Here is a 20,330-nt window from a genome sequence, read left to right as displayed (position 1 = left end):
TTTGCAGTCCCAGTCCCACAGCTTTGCAGGCAGATCCATGCACCCACCCATTCCATGGGCCAGAGAAACAGGTGAGCTCATCTGGCGCTTTATTCCTTTGACCCATTGCAGTAAAAATGAGATTTCCTTTGAAGGAACAGAATTCTAGTGTCCCTTTATCCTTTAGGATACCCTACAGGATCGCCCTCTATACTCTGGGAGCCTGTGGGTGATGATAAATCATCTTCTGCTTTAGCGTTGCCACAGTTTGTGCTGGGTTTGGAGAGCACAGCCATTAAAGCCCCATAATTCTCTCTTGGATTAAATGATGGAGAGACACCTCACTGATAGGGAGCGAGGCTGCAAAGTGTATTTGATGGATACATTTTTCTGGGGAGTGACTTGTAAATCTCTGTGCCCTTGCAAAGGGCACACACAGGAGGGAAACATAACTCAGGAATGGGAGAGTGGGAGTCTGATAATAAAGGGAAAAAAACAAAGAGAAATGTGTGACCTGTGCCAGGAAATCCTCGGAGTACCCATGGATCAGCATGGATAGAGCAGGGCTCTCATCCCCCTGGCTCCCAGGCTCTTGTAGTGCTGCTCAGGTCCTTACAGGGGAACCCCCCTGGGCAGAGCCCCCAGAGACACTGGCTGTGATCTCTGTCCATGGAAAAGAGTTTTCAATCTTACAGGATGAATTACAAGCTTTGAGTGTTTGATAAGAGTAATAATTAAGTGTGGCACGGGTGCAAAAGTAAAATTTTAGGATTCTAGATTAGGGGTTCAAAGGGGACAAGATGGAGGAAATTGGGTGTGCCTTGTCCTTTTTCTCCTTCTTCATGCCCTCCATGTTTCACTGTGGTGTTGGCATTTTTCTGTTGGTTCAGGCTGGGGACACACTGTCCAACGCAGGTGACAGATATTGGCACGTTATTGTAAATCCAGCACAGGTAGTTTGTGGTATTTAATGTTTGTAACATCCCACTGAGGGCAGAGCCCCACACGCTGCCCTGCAGGACAGAGCTGCGGCAGGGCAGCAGAACATGTTAGAGATAAACAGAATAAACAACCTTGAAACCAGCACAGACCAATTATGGCTTCTGCTTTGGCAGCGGGGCTGACAGACAGAGACTCTCTACAATCTCAGAATCATCAATACCTCAGATTCCGACAGGGTACCAGAGTCAGCCCCCAGCCTCCCCAGAGTGCTGTGCCAGGGGATGCTGCCTTTTCCCAAGTTAGTGGAGCAGCTGGAATCAGCTTTTCCAGGGAGATGTGCTCTGCTGGGAGCTGATGGCAGCAGCAGAGCAATAGGGATTCAGGAATGTCCCTGCCCTCTTGGAATACACCAATCCTGGCCAGTTTATCCCTGCTGGGCTGGTGGTTTGTGTGCTCAAATGGTACAAACCCACTCCCTCCTCTGGGTGGATGTACTAAGTTTGGTGTCAACTGTTTTGGGAAAGTTCCACTCAAACTTTAGGGGATGTTGGGATTTTGTTCTGCTTATAAAGCTGGCAGGGTAATTATGAGAGTCCAGATGCAAAATGCTGAGAGAGAGAATTAATTAATTCCAAAGTTGACTTACAGTAGTTTTAGGAGTATGAAATTTAGTCCATAATCTCAGCGTGTGCTGGAGATTCTGCTTTCTTCTCCAGTAAAGCTCTCATTTAGTGCTGTCAGGTTTCAATGGAATAGCCATTAGTCCTGTCACTTCCTCAGGACTGAGCCTGGCTGCTTGAAAATGCACTGAGCCCTGCTCTGATTCCAAACCAGCTTTGCTATGTGAGGCTGGAGCAATATCCACAAACACCTCTTTTATCTGGGCTTTGCAGCAGAGCTGTAATTTTCTGTACTGCAGCGTCAAGGCAACGAGAAGGGAGCTGAGGACCTGGATTCACACTCCAGGCTTTGTTTTTTATCTTTGAAACAGACCGGCCCCCAATCCAAAGCCTCAGATAGGATTTGAGTACATCAAGGCACGTCAGAGAAATGTGAAGTGACAGATTTGGAACAAAAGCTTGTTTGGAGGCAGCTGATTTCATCCAGGGTCCTGAGCACCTGGTCAGGTGTGGGTGGGCTGAGGAGCATCCAGCTCCCCCTCCCTCCCGTGGGCATCAGGAGTGGGACTCAGGTGGTGTTTTCACATGGATGTTACATTTGAGCTCCTTGTGTTTTCCTTCTGAAAGCTCTCTGGCTGTTCAGGACCGTGCCATGTGCTGGGTTTTCTTTTGATCACATCCTCTGTGGAGCTGTTCTGTGTTTGCAGTCAGGTTCAGTCCCTTGCTGTGTTTGGGGAGCTGTGCTCAGCTGTCCTTCCTGCAGGCACAGCCACTACCCAGGCTGCTTTCTGCACACACCTGCTGGGAGTGGCATTGAGCTGTCCTGTGTGTGTGGTTTGTGCCTCAGCAGTGGAGAGCTTGGCTCAGTGTTTAATTTTGGCTCAAGTGTTACCAGCACTTTGCTCTTAGCAGTGCCCAGGGCACACCCAGCCCCAGGCAGTGAGTGCTGCTGCTCTCTGGGTGCTGCAGGGCTGCTCCCTGGGCTCTGGCTCTGACCTGGGGTCCCCTCTGCTTTGGGATGGCTCCAGCTGCTCTGCTCAGTCCTCCTGTGCCAGGGTGTGTTTTGGATACAGATGTTTGGGAAGGGGATTTGTTACAGAGCCACAGAAGGGTTTGGTTTGGAAGGGACCTTAAAAATCACCTTGTTTCAGCCCCTGCCATGGGCAGGGCCACCTTCCCTCAGACCAGCTTGCTCAGGGCCCCATGCACTGTTCATTTAAGAGTGTTGCCCTGTTCATTTAAGAGTGTTCTGCCCTTTCCAGGCGTGTCAGGAGTGAAGGCAGCTCGGCTGGAGGAAGCTCTGGCAGTGAAGCACTGTGCCCTGTCCCTGGTGGGGGAACCCATCATGTACCCACACATCAACAGCTTCGTGAGGCTGCTGCACCAGCATGGCATCTCCACCTTCCTGGTCACCAACGCTCAGTTCCCCGAGGAGATCAGGTAAGAGCTGCAGGAAATTCCTCCTAAACTTCCTTCTGAAACATTGGAGTGCTGACCTGTGTCCTAATCCCGTTTAGTGGCTGCTCAGAGTCAGCTGCACATGAGCACTGGCAATGAAAAATCCCCCTCAGCATCTGATTGTAACCTCAATCTCCTCATGCTCCTTCTCATCCCTTTCTTCCCCTCAGTTTGATTTTTTTCTGCACCTCCTAAACAAATAGTGATTGCTGACAGAAGTGGAGAGGATGGCATGTGGCATCTCTGAAGGTGTGGCAGGAGGGGAGCAGTGAGTGAGCTGTGGTTCGTGTCTGGGGCAGGAATAACTTCTGTCCTCCTGCCAGCCAGAGCAGGGCACTGAGCTCAGAGATTGCCTTTTGGGGCTGGTCTTTGTTCTGATTCCAGAGGAGCAGCTGTAAAGGCTCAGCCCAAAGCTCTGTCCAGCCCAGCCCAGCATCCCAGCAGGATCAGGAGGGGTGACCAGCACATATTCATCAGCAAAGTGGGATCCACTTAATCTCCCTCAGGGGGACTTGAGTGAAATCTTCCAAACACTTGAATGAACTCTTTCAGAGTGTTTCCAAAGGTAAAGAATCGCTTTTTGTGATGCTTTGGAGCATCCAGGCTGCTGTTACCAAAGTGTAGAAAGGAGGTGCAGCACGTGGGGAAATGCAGCTCCAGGGAGGCTGGGGCTGCTCAGAGTCCCAGCAGTTGAGAACAGCAGCAAATCCAGCCCTGGAGCTGTGGGAGCTGTGGGCAGGGTGGCCTTGGTGTGTCACCCAGCTCATTCCAGCCCCTCCTCTCTGCTCTTGGGACAGCTTCCTTTGCACTCCCCGTGGTCTGAATCTGGCTCCGAGGGGGGGCTGCAGGCAGTTTGGGAGTGAGTAATTATACACTACAAAGGCATTCCAAATGATTGAATAATTGTGTAATCAAGTTACTTTAAGTCATGTATTATGTGCCTGGTAGATAGAAATTGCTCTTTCCTAAATATAGCAGTTTAAAAAGAGAGCACACACTCTATTTTGAAGCTGCACTTTTCGGATCTGCTGAATCTTTTTAAAAAGAAACAAAAAAGAAAGGGATAAAATGCTAGTCTTGCTGTCTTAAAAATTGCAACTGATCTTTGGCTCATCAAAGCAGATGATTTACTTAATATGGGAACTGAAGTAGGCACCCAACTCATTTCTGATTTCTGTGCTGTCAGCAGAGGAGCTGTAGTCAAAAAGTTTGTCCTGCAATAGGCAGGGTGACCTCTAGTGCAAGAGAGCTGAGAGGGACTTGGGACAAGGGATGGAGGACAGGACACAGGGAATGGCTCCCCACTGCCAGAGGGCAGGGATGGATGGGATATTGGGAATTAGGAATTGTTCCCTGTGAGGGTGGGCAGGCCCTGGCACAGGTGTCCAGAGCAGCCCCTGGATCCCTGGCAGTGCCCAAGGCCAGGCTGGACAGGGCTGGGAGCAGCCTGGGACAGTGGAAGGTGTCCCTGACCAGGGCAGGATGAACTTTAAGGTCCCTCCCAGCCCCTTCTGGGAGAGGGCAGTGTGGCCTGGGGTGTTGCTGGATTCAGGACAGGGGCTCCAATGGGTGTCCCCTGTGCCCTTCTCTTCTCCTCCTCCTCCTCTCCTCGGGCTGCAGCTTCACCTGCTGCACGCTCACAATCAACTGAGGGAGGTTTTACACCAGGTGAGCTCCTGTTGAACCTGTACCTGGCTCCTGTCTCTGCTCCATGGCTGTGAACAACCCTGTTTATGATCAATAATAATGCCAATAATGAGCAGATGATTAAAAATGCTCACCAGCAAATGGTCATTTTTGATGTTGCTGTTCCTGGTCCTTGTGGGCTTTGTCCTGCCTGCCTGGTGAAGCCACCTCAGGGCTGGAGGCCTGAAGTGGATTTATTTGATGGCACAGGTCAGCTGAAGATTTCAGCTCGGGATTTCTGCTTACATCCATGTGTAAATGCCATGGATTTGGTCTCCTGGATTTCACCTCAGGTGTCTGAGCTAGCAAATCCCTCCTGGTACCACACAGCTGGATTTGCTGTTATTCTGCACTAGAGCTGTCCCAGGAACACCAGTCTGTGTCCTTGTTCTCACTGCACCCGTGGCTGCCCTCTCTCCTTGTTCCCCCTTGTTCCCCTTGGCAGAATGTGCCCAGCTCACCCAGGCTCTGATCCCAGCCATGCAGAGCCCCGTGGGCCATTCCTGTTGGGGCTGAAATCCCTCCCTTGGATCAGTTCACCTTCCTCATTTCCCCCATGCTGACTGTGTCTGGCTCCTGCCTGTCCCTGGGTTTGAGAAGGGATGATTTTTCTCAGCCTCTCTTTTGAAAAGTACCTGCTCCACCTTCACTAGGGCCCCTTTTAATTAAGCAAAGGCAGCACTGAGTAAAGAAAGAGTTTGGCTGAGTGTTCCTGGAAACTGAACACTTCACTTGGGCACAGAACATTTGGTCATTTTGGAGTCTTTGGCTTGGGTTGCCAGTCCAGACAAACTTGTTTACAAAACTTCAGATTTTAACCTGAAATGTTCAGTTTGTTCTGGGTTATTTCATTTTGCTGTCTAAATACACACACAGAGAATGGGTTCTAATGGTTGGTTGGGTGTCCACATTAAGTGGATTTTTCTGGACACAAAGAGCTCTGGTCAGTCTCCCTCTGGCCAGTTCTTGTCCCTGTCACCTTTGGGTGACAGTGTATTTTTAGGTGGCACTGTTTGGCAGCTGAACAATAGCTTTTGATTTCTCCTCATCTTCTCTAGAGAACCAAATGAAGCTGGGACTGGTGCCTGCTCATTACAGACTTCACACAAAACACTCCCAAAATGCTGCCCCCAAATGCAGGGAGCTCTGTGGTACACTGGGATGTGCCTGTTGATGCTGCAGCCCCCGGGCTGGGAGGTGCCACGAGGGGTGGGTGTGTTACACTCACTGCCTTGGTCACTCCTATCAGTGGAAAGGCTCTGTCTCCAGCCTGAGGTGTGTGCCCATCCCTGGAGCTGCCCCAGGAAGGCCTGGAGGTGGCACTCAGTGCCTTGGGCTGGTGGCAAGTGGGCATCGGGCACAGGCTGGGCTTGGTGACATTGAAGGGCTTTTCCAGCCTCAGTGTCCTGGGATTCTGAGGGAGCTCCTTTCTAGGTTGTTCTTAATCCCTTTGATCCTTTTGCTGATGGACTGCGGTGTTGCTGCTTCTCCTTTATTCCCTTGGCATTTATGGAGGGGATTGTCAGAGCCCAGCACATGCCTCTGGCTGCCCTGGCTGGCTCCAGACCCTGGCATGAAGTCAAAAACACCTGCGGCTTCCATTTTAGCCCGTGGAAAAAACTGCCAGCTCTGTATGAGAAATTACAAGCCACAAGGGTTTGAGTAGTGTGGTAGTGGAGTTAACGCAGGGTGAAAATGTAGAATTTTGTGGTTTTGTACACTAGGATTCAGGGGGTCAAGATGGAGGGATTTGGGCATGTCCTGACCTTCTTCTCCTTCTTTTTGTCCTCCATGTCTTGGTGTCATGGTGGCAGGGATCAGCCTCTCCCCAGGCTCTTCCCACAGCAAAGGAGGTTTAGTCCCTGCAGGAGTTCCCTGTGTTGGGCTCCCAGGTGCTGGGACCAGCACTTGTGACCAGAAAGGCTCTGCTCCTGGACTTCTGTGGAATGAGAGCCTTGGCAGTGGAAGGAGAACACGGCTGTGATTTGTGTGTGGATTTATTTTCTAAACAGCTTTGATATCCCTTCAAAAATGTCACTGATGATCCTGCTGCAGGTCAGGGGAGTTCAGCATGTCCACCAGTAGGAACTGGCTGAATTAAGGCTAAATTCAGGGTCACAGGATCCCTCAGGCTGGAAAATCCCTCCAAGATCATTGAGTTCCATCTGTGCCCCATCCCTACCTTGTCCCCAGCCCAGAGCAATGAGTGCCACATTCAGCCCTTCCTCTGACACCTCCAGGGATGGGCACTCCAAACCTCCCTGGCCAGCCCCTGCCAGTGCCTGAGCACCTTTTCCATGGAGAAATTCCTCCTGCTGTCCATTTCTGTTGAATGGGATTATTTCCCCATGGGCCAAATAGATTTTGGAGAAAGGGCACAGCTTTGTGCATTGCAGAACCTCTCAGTGGCTCACCTGAACCCTTTCCTTTGGGAAACCTTTCCCAATGTGTTACAGCTCCACTGGAGTGAAATCTGCCCTGGTGCAGGGAGGAAGTGACACTGTCAGCCAAGGGCTGTGTGTTTGCTGAGGTTATGACACCTTGCTGCTGATGGTGTCACTTGGCAAAGATGAACTTTCCCTGGAAATACTGTCCAGTTCCTCTTCCTGCTTTTGCAGGAGAGCACAAACTCAAGCTGCAGATTTGTGAAGGCAGCAATTCCCTTTTCCCTTTGCAGGAGGCTGGAGCCTGTGACCCAGCTCTACGTCAGTGTGGATGCCAGCACCAAGGAGAGCCTGAGGAGGATTGACAGACCCCTCTTCAAGGACTTCTGGCAGAGGTTTCTAGACAGCTTAAAGGCCTTAGCTGAAAAGGTACCCACTTAAGAATGGACTTTTAAATGACTTTTTCCTTCCTTCTACACTTTGCTGACTCACCACCTCTTTTTCTTCCTTCTCACCTTACCTGCTTCTATTTTCTGCAGAACTAGAAGACTTGAGAGGCTTTCAGATGGGCCATGGAGTGGGTTCTGGGTGTGTTGGGAGTATATTTCCATGGTTGGAGTGTTCAGGTGTGTGAAGTGCAGCAGGTTTGAGTGGGTTTCCAGAGCAGAATGTGTGTGTCAAATGGGTCAGTAAATGCTGTGAATAACAAGTGCTGTGAGGGATGAAGAGATTATCAAATAATAGATTTCTTAACAAAGGAGTTACACTAAAAACAGGCTGCTGAAGGAAAGCTGGAAATACAGGGAAGAGTTGTAAATCCCCTGTGTTCCTTTGCTCTGGTTCTCAGGGGCTCCCTTGAAATGGCAGCATATGAGGGACAGTAAAATGTGTGTGCTGGAGTTGAGTAGCTCTGTCACCTTCCTGCTCCTGAGAAATCTGCTTTGTTTCTGGAAGGCAGAGCCAGCCCATGGGTTCTGAGCACAGCAGCAGGGGGGCTTTGCCCTGTGTGTGTGGACTCAGCTGAGCAGTGGCCTGGGGCCCTGGGTGGTGTCAGCTCAGGCTCTGTGGGACAGGTGAGCTGTGGAGTAATTAATGAAGCACTCCTGGGCCCAGCAGCAATGAGTGGATAAGAACAGTGCCTCACAACCATGTCTGCCTCTCTTGTTCCTGCTCCTGGGCTCTGGTGGAAGCCAGGGCTGTGTTTTCTGATCTGGCAGCTGTTGACATGTTACCTGCTGGGATGAACAGCCAAGAGAGACTGTTGCTTTTGAATAATGAGGTTTTGTAGGAATAATGAGCTTTCCAGCCTTCTTAGATGACAGTGTTTGGACCATTCTCTGCCAAATGAACTTAGATTAGTGGATCTGTGGCACTCAGAGGAATTGAGTGGCACTTTCTGCTGCAAAGGCACATGGGCAGCATGGTCAGGTGCTTTGTGTGTGATGGTGCAGTTCTCCTGTGCAAAACCTCAGGCCAAACACTGAGGGCATTGAAATGAAGTGGAAACTAAATTCTCTGTGAGCAGGGAACTCTGTGGGAAGAAGTAGAGCTAAAATACTGAAGGCACAAAATACTGAAAAAACCTTTTGGGAAGTTGCTTTTGCCCATGGTTTCTTTCCTGCTGCCTCTCTTGACCCTGAGTGTTCATTACTGGGAGAAGTTTCCTTGCAAACAACTGAAGGTGAAAGTATTGGCAAGTCTGTCCATACAGCTAAAAATACCCTGGTCAAGGTGAAGAGGAGAGGAGAAAAGTAGCTCCAGTAGCAGGTGCATTTTCTCCTCCAAGCAACTGCACTTTGAAGGGTCCTTGAAACACTGATAACACGAGAGCCAATTAATGGTTGTTCCAGTTGAAACCCTGCTCTGCCAGCCCTGCTCAGCTGCACGAGGCAGCATCACACGTGGGGGCAGCAGGAACTCTCGGGGAAGCTGCTGTTTGGTGGTTTTCTCTTAATCCCAAAATCAGGGAGGTTGGAAAAGCTGTCCCAGCCCATCCAGTCCAAACTGTGCCCAGAGCACTGAGTGCCACGTCCAGCCCTTCCTTGAGCACCTCCAGGAGTGGGGACTCCAACCCTCCCTGGGCAGCCCCTGCCAAGGCCTGACCACCCTTTCCACGGAGAATTTTTCCTAATATCCAGCCTAAATCTCCCCTGGCACAGCCTGAGGCCATTTCTCTTTGTCCCCTGTTCCCTGGAGCAGAGCCCACCCCCCCGGCTGTCCCCTCCTGTCAGGAGCTGTGCAGAGCCACAAGGTCCCCCTGAGCCTCCTTTTCTCCAGGCTGAGCCCCTTTCCAGCTGCCTCAGCTGCTCCTGGGGCTCCTTCAGCCCCTTCCCAGCTCTGTTCCCTGCCCTGGACACACCCCAGCCCCTCAGGGTCTGTCTTGTTGGGGGGGCACAAAACTGACTCTGGGTTGGAGGTGCCTCAGCAGTGCCAGCACAGGAGACAATCCCTGCACTGATCAAACACAGGATTCTGGTGCCCAAAACCTCCAGGTGCTCCTGGGCAGCAGCAGCTCTGTGTTCCCCTCCCAGCTGCCTTGCCCAGAGCTGGCAGGAGCTGTTCTGTGGGACTGTGAACCTGGGAGGTGGTGGCAGCTAAAGCACCTGCAAATTCCTGGGGAATGCAGACCCTTCTCCAGGCTGGGTGTGGAATGCTGCTGCACTGTGTTGGGAAGGTGATGTTAATTTATCTGGAAACAAATACAAATCCCAGTTTTTCCCAGTGCCTGACAACCCTTCCAGGCTGATTTAGTCATTCCAAGGTGGAGAGGAGCTGGCACTGCAGCTCATCTGAGTCACTGCTGAGCAGTCATGGGCAGCTTTGAGCTGAGCACACTGAAAAATAAAAGTGGGCAAAGGGAGTTTTATACGAGGTGTATCTGCTGTGATCACCCGTGTGGGGTTTGGGAGGTGCTGGTCCTGCTCTCTCCCTGCTCCCTGCCTGAGGCTGCAGGGGTGGGTGGTGGCAAAATAATCCTCTGGTTTGGTAATCCAGACTGAGAAGTGGGAGAAAGGAAGAGGGAAAGACATGGTTTTAAGTGAGAAAGGAGAGAAGATGCTTGTGTTGGCTGTTCTCTTTCCTCCAGCCAAAGCCCAGGTCTTGTTAGACATGGGAGGGCCTAGGGAAAGATGGGCTTCTTGCCCCAGTGAGGTGGTTATAGAACTTCAGAATCCTGGAATGGTTTGGGTTGGAAGGGACCTTAAACTCACCTCATTTTAACCTCTTCCTCCAGCCCAGGCTGCTCCAGGCCCCATCCAGCCTGGCCTTGGCACAGTTGTGCTGATAATGGATTTCATGCTTTTAATTGAACTTCTCCACAAAGTTCTTGAGCTTCAGTAAAAGGGTGAATTTAATAACAAATTGTTCCAGAATGATCTGACAAGCCTCATCCAACATGTCAGGGATTAGTTGCTACATCCATTTTCAAAGGAAGCCCAGGAAGAAAAGATATAAACCTTTTGTGCTATTTCTCTCTGCAGCAAACAACATGAACCACCACCCCCCCTTTGTCCACTGCTACTTGGAGCAAGTTTGATCCTTTCTAGAGCTGCTGTCATTGAAATGATCTCTGTGTTAAATTTTCTGTGCTGAGAAGTACTTTTTGAGAGACGAGCTTATGTTAAACAGCAGGTGGACTCCCAAAGGCTCCTTTGTTTCTTGTCCTGAGTCCTCTGCCCCTGAAATTAAATGGAGAGAGAAAGGAAAGACATGAGCAGGTGCAATTTGGGCTGTGCCCTTCCCAAACACCACATTTGAGTTTTGGAGCCTCACCCTCTGACAGCCTTGAGTTTGTAAGAGTGATTGAGAGATGACTTGTCTTGATAGACAAGTTCTTGGAGCAGGCACTGAGGATGTGAATCCTTGTCTCATCATCAGGATGAGAAATCTCTGCTAAAAGATGTTTCTTCCAGCCATTTCTGCTTCCTAATCCCTGTGCAATGAGGAATGAATTGCAAACCAATGATGAGGGTCCAGCTCGGGAGGGAAGGGGGAGATTTCCCATCCCTGGAGGTTTTAGTACCAAGTTGATGCTTTTTTTCCAAAATGCCTTTAACCAGATCTGCTGAGCAAGAAAACAACCCATTGTCTGTGAGCTCTCATCACCCCCCCAGTCAGATTTGGGATCCTCTGGTTTTTGGTTTGGACTCTGTTTCCCTCAGGGTGACTGGATCCAGTTCTGCAGGCTGAGGAACTTTGGGAATTTGTCTTGGTTGTTGTCCATAAACTGAGTGTTTTCCCAAGCAGTAGGGGCATTGGCTGGGACAAATGGGAATCCCCTGCTGAGAACTGTAATGGGGATGCAGCCCACTCCACCTCCCTGCTGAGGCAGGGCCATGGCCGAGCCCAGGGCACAGCACTGTGTGCAGAGGCTCTGCAGGATCCCCGCTGAGGGAGACTCCAGCCCCTCCCTGGGCAGCCTGTTCAGGGCTGGCACTGCCCAGGGCAGAAGTTGTGCCTCCTGGGCAGGGGCAGCTCCTGGGCTCAGGCCCTGCCCGTGGCTCTGGTGCCGCTGCTGGGCCCCGGAGCAGAGCCTGGGCCCTGCTCTGCCCTCCCTGCACACAGGGACAGCCCGGCCTGAGGGCCCCTCTCAGCTGGGGCTCCTCTCCAGCCTGAGCAGCCCCGGCTCCCTCAGCCTTTCCTGGGCACAGAGATGCTCCAGGCCCTCCTCATCCTCACAGCCGGAGCTGGCCCCGCTCCAGGAGCTGCTGTCCCTGAGGATCCAGGGCTGGACACAGCCCCCCAGAGCTGCCCCCAGGGCTGGGATCTCCCCCTGACCTGCTGGGAATGCTCCTCCTGACCTGGAATAGGTCTTGAATAGTGGTTGCTGGTCCATGGGTGTCCGTGGGCTTGCTGGGCTCTAGGCTGAAGGTCCCTGCTGTCACTTGTGCTCTGAGGAACATCTTCCAGCCCTGGTGTGGTGTCACCTCCTGTGTCTGTACCCCTTGAGTTCCTCATGATGAATCCTGTCCCGCGCATGGGCTGGCCTGGCAGGACTTGCTGAGCTGCTGGGACCTGCAGGGGCCAGGTGCCAGTGTTCTCTCAGACAGCCTGGGGCCATGCACAGAGCAGGAATGAGCCCTGCAGGTTAATGGGATGGTGTGGCACTGCGGGAACTGACGATGGGGCAGAGCCTTGTCCTTCCAGGAGGGTCACAAAGCAAAGGAAGCAGCTCACTGGCACTGCAAGGAGCTCAGGCTGTGCCTTTGGACATCACACACAGCACTGCTGCAGATCTGGGATCTAACCTTGCCCTCAAGCTCTTTCTGCTTCAAGGGGATTAGGATTTCCTGGAGAACCAGGGTCAGAGCTCGCTGGGAGAGGTGGAGCAGACACCTGGGTTTTTCCTTTATTAGAAAAAGATCAAGAAGGGAAATGGTTCCCTCTGCCTGTGCTAGGATATCACACACAGGCAGTGCCTGGGTTTGGTGGCTGGATGTTCCTTGCTGGCAGGTGCTGGGAATGGTTTATGCAGGGGAAGGCATGAAATTCAAAACCATCTCCCACTGCTGTCTCCAGGTCTGCATTTTCACACTGTTCACAGGTAGCTCTTGTTGCATTCCTGGGTGTTGAAGAGACCAGTTTGATATTTAAACATTCCCAGCCTTGCATTTACTGCTATTTACTTGACTCTTTTTGTTTTTCCCAACATTATCCTGTCTCCCAAGTTACCCTTGTCTTTGTGTGATTACAAACAGCATAAATACATTGAGTTATATCCTCAGCAGGTTTTAGTGCTGATTATTTTGTAATGAATGACAGGAACAATTGTTTTTATGAAAAGACAGATTCGATTTGCAGGGAGATGATTTATGTAGTTCCTGGGGGAGGGGAGCCATGTCTGATGTTTCTGAGCAGAGGGACTTTTTAAGGAGAATTTAAATGTAAAATCTGCAACAGATGTTAGAATCAGTAATCAATTTTGCCACTATAAATTTAGAAGAATTTGACTCGTCTGCACAGTAAATGCTCCCACCAGCTGTGTTCTTGTTTTAATAGGATTGCTAATGAGACTTGTGGTGAAAGCCTTGGGCAATGCAGCCTGAGGAGTGTGACACAGGTATGATGTTAATATGGAGTTATTGCTTGTGAAATCCATCCTGTCCTTTCAGTCCTCACAGCAGTCCAAACCAGGCTTCAGCAAGATGCTTGGCTGCTGAGGGAGCGAAATTTCGTTTCTCTGGCTGTGCCAGTCCCTCCTGGTTTGCTTGCAGGGAAGGAAGGAAGGGGGGAGATGTTCATAGCACAGCTCCAGTCAAAGGGATGTGTTATTCCAGCTGCTGTCCTGTGTGTGTTGGGGAGGCAGGGAGTGAGGCTGGGGGAAGGGAGCAGGCACAGGCAGTGGGTGAATCCTTGTTCTCCCCATCCATCATCCCAGGTGAAGCCCCTCCTCTCATTCCTGCCTGGCAGAGGGTGCCCAGTGCCACCTCAGGGTTGGGACAGGGCACCCCTGCCCCCTCCCATGGCCTTGGGAAGTGGCAGTAACAGGGCCCTCCTCCTCCTCCTGCTCCCCATCCAGCTGCACTCATCCCTTCCCTCCTCAGGCACAGACACTCTCCAGCTTGCCCAGCTTTTCTGCTGCAGAAATGTAGGGAGCATTTGCAATTTTTACCCTTTGTTCAAGAGCATCTCTCCTTTGCCTGGAGCTCTTCTAGAAGCTGCCTGAGAGATGCCAGCCTTGGCTTTTAGGGGGCTTGGTTCAAACCAGTCTCTGTTCCCTTTCCAGGTTATTTATTACCCAACCACCAGCCAAGGGCTATTCCCTTCCCTGGACTTGGCTCTGGGAACTCCCAGCTCCCCCAGCAGCCACTGTGGCCTTGGGGACATTTGGGCACATTTTTGTTCTCTGGTTGTGAACTGGAGCAGTTTTCATGGAGTGGCCTCCTGAGGAGGCTGAGCCCGTGTGTGTTTTTATGGGAACTCTCCAGAAGGAAAGAACAGCCCTAAAATTCTCCTTGTGGCAACAAGGGAAACTTGGGACTTCACTTTGCTGCCAGCCAAGGTTTCATTTCAGCCCATAAAGCTGAGCTGACAGGGCTGAATGGCTCAGGTCGGGCCTGTGCAGGGCAGTGCACCACACTGCAGTTGCTAAATGCATTAACTGTGGATTTCTCTCCTCCCTGAGCCATCACAGCAGCTCTCACACGAGGAGTCAGGTGAGAGGCATTGGTTGGGTTCATTGAATTCATTCCTCTGGATCCAAATGCATCAATGCATTTGGCATTTCAGGAAAGACAAGCTGACAAAACATCTGCAGGAGCGATGTGTTTGCTCATCTGCAATGGGGAGTGCCTAACAGACAGAAACACTGCAAGCTAGGAAAGGGATTTCTGGGAATGTGGTGATGGTAGGAACACCCTCCTGGGTTTGGGAAAGGCAGAATCAGCAGGACGTTGCTTTGGAGGGGGAGGAATCCGTTCCTGAAGGGTTCTTGTGTTGGGCTGAGTGCAGGGGTGCTTGTGGGGCAAGGCTGGAGTGCTGGAGCCAGGCTTGCACTGACACACAGACACGTGGGACACGTGAGACACATGGGACACACGGGGACACATGGGACACACGGGGCCACGTGGGCACAGAGACACATGGGGACACACGCGGACACAGGGACACACAGACACATGAACATATGAACACACAGGGACACACATGGACACACATGGACACAGGGACACAGATGCATGGGCACACAGACACACAGACACAGGGACACAGACACTTGGACACACAGATACACGTGGACACAGGGACACACACAGACACAGGGACACACAGGGACATGTAGGCACAGGGACACACACAGACACATGGACACAAAGACACACGGACATGGGCACACAGACACTTGGACACATGGACAGGGTGCCCAGGGCTGTTCAGTGCCACGTGCCCTCTCGGTGGCCCTGGGGAGGTTCTCCTGCCCCGGGGTGAGACCCAGGTGCTTGGCTCCAAGGGGACTGGACCTGGTGTAGTTTGTTGGGACCTTCAGGGCAGGATCCTGCAGCTCAGGGAATGGCTGTGCCTTCAGTGCTTGCTGGCTGATCAGCTCCCTCAGCTCCCAGCTCAGCTCCTGTGGGTCAGAGACCCCAAACTGCCTTGGTCAGGGTGACTTTGGGCAATGAACAGGCTCATGCCAAGGAGTGCTGCTTCCCTTGTGCCGTGGGGATGTTCCTGGCCCCCCTCCCCAGGCCATGGGGAGCTGGGGGTGGGAGCTGGGTGCTGGTGGCTCTAAGAGCTGGCTGTGACCTCCCAGACCACGTGGCCCATCCATGGTTTCCTTGGCTGCTCCAGTGACCCCTCTGGAGGCTGTTGACTTGCAGGTTGTGCAGTTGGGAGCCAAGTCCTGTGTGTTCTCCTTGGATGAAGCTGCTGTTGGATTTGGCAGTGGCAGAAATGCAGGAACTGCAGCACAAGGATGTAGTAAAAAAATGCGGGCAAACCCCAACTCAGGGAAGAAATGATGATGTCTGGCTCTAGATCAGAAGGCTGAAAGATCTTCTTTATTAAAACTATACTATATTACAGTAATATACTATTTAAAGAGATACTATACTATTCTACATACTTACTTCTTACTTACCTATCTGTCAACTAACTGACAAACTTGTGACTTCCTGCTGAGACCCTGAGCCACAGCTGGATCCAATTGGTCATTGAACCCAAACAACCTTCACCAGAATCCAATCCAGCAATCACTTCAGGTAAATAATCTCCATACCAAATTCCACATGGGGAAAACAAAGGAGCAGAGATAAAGATTGTTTTCTCTTCTCTCTGTGTTTCTCCTGAGAGACAGAATTATGTCTCTCTGTCCAGAGAATGTGAATGCCACTCAAGGATTCGGAGTCCCCTCTGAAGCTGCAAAGCAGCCAGGGCATCTTTCATTGAATTCCCAGAAATTCATATAATTCTGGTTATAATGTGGTAATTCATAGAATTCACCAGGGAAGATGTGAACTGTGGGTCCAGGGCAGGCCATGGAGATGCTCCAGGGGCAGGAGCCAGGCTGGGAGAGCTGGGGGTGTTCACTTGGAGAAGGTCAGGCTCCAGAGAGACTTTAGAGTCCCTTCCAGAGCCTAAAGAGGGTTTTGAAAAGGAGGGAGAGGGACTTTTACACAGGCAGAGAGTGATGGGACAAGGGGGACAAAATCTGTTTGGTGCAAGAACCAAATGAGATGCAGTGCAAATGATCTCTGAAAGTGCTTAGTGCTAAACCCAGCCGGTCTGGAGTGTTTGGGGGTGATGAGCCCTGACACTGGAGAGTTGATGATCCATAATAAATACATGTAGTAGAAAACAACTGTTTACAGAGCTGTACAAGTGTGTGTGTGTTTGCATCATTGCTTTTATGTCCTTCCAGCTCAGAGTTGGAATTTGCTTAACAATCCTGGGGACTCTGATCTCCCTCTGGGCTCTCAGAGTCCAGCTCGCTGTGGAAGCAGCAGGATCTGGAGGCATTTCATGGACACCGGGTCTCTAAAGGAGTGTTGTAATGTGAGGTGTTGGACTTCCAGGTATCCCCTCCTCAGGTGGAGCACACCTTGCACTGGGAATCCCCAGACACCAGGACTTGAGTAAATTCTTTGCTGGGATTTTTATCATTCCCCCACTCAGCTCCAGCACCTGCAGGAGTTCTCTCAGCCCCAGCTCAAGCTCACCTATTTACCAGAATGGGCACTTAAAATGTTTAAAACCCATAATTGTTCTTCTTTTAGAGCCCAACTCTTGAATTAAGGCTTTACAAGAGCACTGAGTTTGCAAGGATTGCTTAATCAATACGAGAAATTTATGTCAGATCCTTGTTTACACTGCTCTTTGTGAAGTGAACTGGGCAGGATTTTCAGCAACCCTGGTGGGGCTTTCAGATCTATTTTTAAATCATTTGGACAAAACCCAGAAGAAAAATATAAATCATTTGCTTCACAGCCTGCAAGAGTGTTTTTTAACAAGGTAATTATGTTTTTATGGCAGCTTAATCTCTGCTTTCATCACTGGAAGTTGCATTGCTGGTCTGTTGTTTCCCAGGATAACGAGTGTCACTATTCCCATAAATACAGTCACCCCTTCCCAGGCTGTGGCTGAGCTCCTGTCTGTGCCAGCCTCACAGGAACAGTCCCTTCCCAATATCCCATCTCACCCTGCCCTCTGGCAGTGGGAAGCCATTCCCCCTGTCCTGGCACTCCAGGCCCTTGTGCCAAGTCCCTCACCATCCTTCCTGTGGAATCCTTCAGGTGATGGGAGGTGTGGAATCCTTCAGGTGATGGGAGGTGTGGAATCCTTCAGGTGATGGGAGGCCACAAATGGATCACCCCAAAACTTTCCCTCCTCCAGGCGGATCCTGCAGTTACTCCCTCAACCCTTCAGTATTACAGAGTTACTTAAAATAGTTTTTTCTCCTTCCCTGTATGCCCTATGGCTGAGCAAAACAGTGATTTTGAATATTCCTTCAGGCCCCTGGGAAATCTTAATGGGAAGTTGTTTTCCTGCCTGAGATTTCCAGCTACAGAGATCTGTGAGGAAGCAGCCAGGTCTTTGGGTGTATAAATAAGTGGGATGGCTGAAAACTCCTGGGCAGCTGGCAGTGCTGGGGGGCAGCCTGGGCTCCAGCCCTGGAGCTGGAGTGGCTTTGGGAATGTTCAGCTCCTGCTTCAGCCCCAGCCTTTGCCTGAATGGGGCTGGGTTTGAGCTGCTCTTTTTGAGCTGCTCTTCTCCCTCATTGGCTTTTTGCCCAAGCAAATGCCACTCTCAGGCTCTTTCCCAGCTTCCCCCGGTCTGTGTTAAGATGCTGATGTGTTGTTGTTAGAGGCCAAATTCCTCCTGCCACACTGAGGTTGGAAAAGCCTCCAGGGTCCTGAGTGCAGCCATTCCCACCACTGACCCTGTGCCCACATCCCCCGGGATGGGCACTCCACCACCTCCCTGGCAGCTGTGCCAGGGCCTGACCTCCCATTCAATAAAGAAATTTCCCCAAAATCCACCCTGATCTTCCCCTGGCCCAGCCTGAGGCCGTTCCCTCTCCTCCTGTCCCTGTTCCCTGGAGCAGAGCCCGACCCCCCGGCTGTCCCCTCCTGTCAGGAGCTGTGCAGAGCCACAAGGTCCCCCCTGAGCCTCCTTTTCTCCAGGCTGAGCCCCTTTCCAGCTGCCTCAGCTGCTCCTGGGGCTCACAGCCCCTCCCCAGCTCTGTTCCATTCCCAGCCCCTTCTTTGGAGCTCCCCTGTAGTTTATTCTTTTATAATGTGTTTCTCCTGCCTTCCGTGCACTGCTGGGGTCTGACTGTGCCCTGAGGTGACAGGTTTGTCACTATGAGGTGACAGCTTTGCCATGGTGACTCTCCAGGCCTGAGAGACCAGGTCATGGAGCATCAGGATGTGTCTGGGACATTTTGGGGAATGTGAAAGGAGAGGAGGCTGGGCCAAGTCCCAGATTTTCCTTCAGCTCTTCCCCCTCTGAAGCCTCTTCTTTCCCACACTTGACCAGACACGAGCATGTATTGAGCAGCCCTGAGGATGTGGCACTTGGGGACAAGGTCAGTGGTGGCCTTGGCAGTGCTGGGGAAGTTCAGTGAGTTCAGTGCTGCTGAACTGGACCTTGGAGGGCTTTTCCCCCCTGACCCCATCCTGTGTCCCCCGTCCGAGGAGGAGCCATCCCTGTGGTCAGAGGGAAGGAGCTGGGGGTTCTCCAGAGCCAGCAGCTCTGGGGGAAGGGAGGGATGGGCTGGAGCCAAGGTCAGGGCTGGCTGAGCTCCTGTCATGAGGCAGAGCAGCAGCTGGGGCAGGACAAGGCTCTGTCCCCTGGGATGTGCCTGGCAGGTCCCTGCTGCTGCGGCAGCTGCTGCTCCAGCCCAGGGATGGAAAAGGTCCTGATCCCACCTGTCCTGGGAGCTTTCACAGCAGCATTCCCTGCCAGGCCCTGCTGGGGTCTTGTGAAAGTCACAGGGACTGGGGCAGGAGTTCACTGGAACTTTTCTGCTGCTGGAAGGGGTTTTTGTTCCACTCTCTGCCCGGCTGTGCTGTGCTTGTGGCACACCCAGGCTCCTGCTGATGCTTTTCCTGCCTCTGTGGAGTTAAACATCCACCCTTTCCTGGGAGAAGAACCAGCTCAGCCTGGTTAACAGCAAGCTTGAAGTGGGTTTTGCTGCTGATTTGATAGGATCTGTTTTTTTTCGTGCTGTTCTATTTTAAGTCCCTTTGCATTGGGCTTCTTTTTCCCTGGGTATAAATTTTACATGATTCCTTGAAACTGCACTGGAAATACGGAAAAGAAAGGAATGATCACTGGAATGTTGTTGGTGCAGATTTCCAAGGGCAAGTGTGTTAAAACCAAGTCCATGGAAAATGAATGAAGAACAGTCATGGTTTGGATTTACTTAAGAACAACATTTTCAGCTCTCAAAACAAAGCCTTTGCTGTACTTTGTTTTATATCTAGAGATTTTTCAATAATCTGATTAATTTCTGCTGAAGTATGAAGCAATAAAGTAGATTACAAGCAAGTACAGGAAGAGTGAGTGTGGAAGGAATGAAATTTGGTGGTTTTCTTCTCCTTGGTTTCCAGTCCTGATCCCTCATTCCTGTGCTTCACACATCAGCAGGGCTGTGCAGAGGCTGAGGGGCTTTTCTGGTGTAAAATTCCAGCTTGGGAATTAATGCTGATGAGTTCTTCTCACTACAGAACTTTCTTGTTCTTTCCAGGCAGGATTTCAGAGCTGGAGGGGACACCAGGGCAGTTGTGTTGGGTGATAAAAAGCCTGATGCAGACCAAAAGTCCAACTTTGCTGTTTTCCTCATTATTATTCAGAACAGTTTTCATCTTATCTTCAAGGCCTTGGAAGAACAAGGAATTTCATATAGAGATTAGGCTTGGCTCTTCACAATAATTATACTTCAGAGAGACAATTTTGGTTCTTACACATTTACATTAAAGCTGGAAGAATTAAAAACTACTTTAAAGGGACTACCTTGGGCTCCAGGTTCCAGACAAGATGCAGGACCAGTCCTCATCATGTGGACATCACCTTGTAATTGTATTTTTCCTGATTCCCTCACAAGGGGCAGGAATGGCTTTTGCATAGAAAAGTAATGCCAGGTTTGTGTTTTGGTTTGGGTTTATGTTTGTTTTGTTTAAGTTTGGGGTTATTCTGTAGAAACATCCCAGTTGCTTTGGCATTAGCGCTCAGATGACAGAATCATGGAATGGGTTGTGTTGGAAGGACTTTAAAGACCATCCCCTTCTACCTTCCAGCCAGAGGCAGAGGTGCTACAGACTCC

The 20,330-nt window shown here is 51.0% G+C and overlaps 1 protein-coding gene across 11 annotated transcripts in view; it reads left to right on the top strand.

The window, feature by feature from the left end:
* The window catches only part of TYW1B (tRNA-yW synthesizing protein 1 homolog B), a 94,192-nt gene that overhangs the window by 47,629 nt on the left and 26,233 nt on the right, over positions 1–20,330 (top strand). For all 11 annotated transcript variants that reach the window (XM_072916764.1, XM_072916762.1, XM_072916763.1 and 8 more), the window contains 2 exons: positions 2,804–2,981; positions 7,363–7,498. In XM_072916764.1, coding sequence (XP_072772865.1) covers positions 2,804–2,981; positions 7,363–7,498 — 314 coding nt within the window. The remainder of the gene's footprint in view (positions 1–2,803; positions 2,982–7,362; positions 7,499–20,330) is intronic.

Source organism: Taeniopygia guttata, chromosome 19 (genome assembly GCF_048771995.1).
Source record: "Taeniopygia guttata chromosome 19, bTaeGut7.mat, whole genome shotgun sequence".
Taxonomy (NCBI): Eukaryota; Metazoa; Chordata; class Aves; order Passeriformes; family Estrildidae; genus Taeniopygia; species Taeniopygia guttata.
Note: the sequence above shows the minus strand (reverse complement) of the source record. Positions and strands in the feature narration are given on the sequence as shown.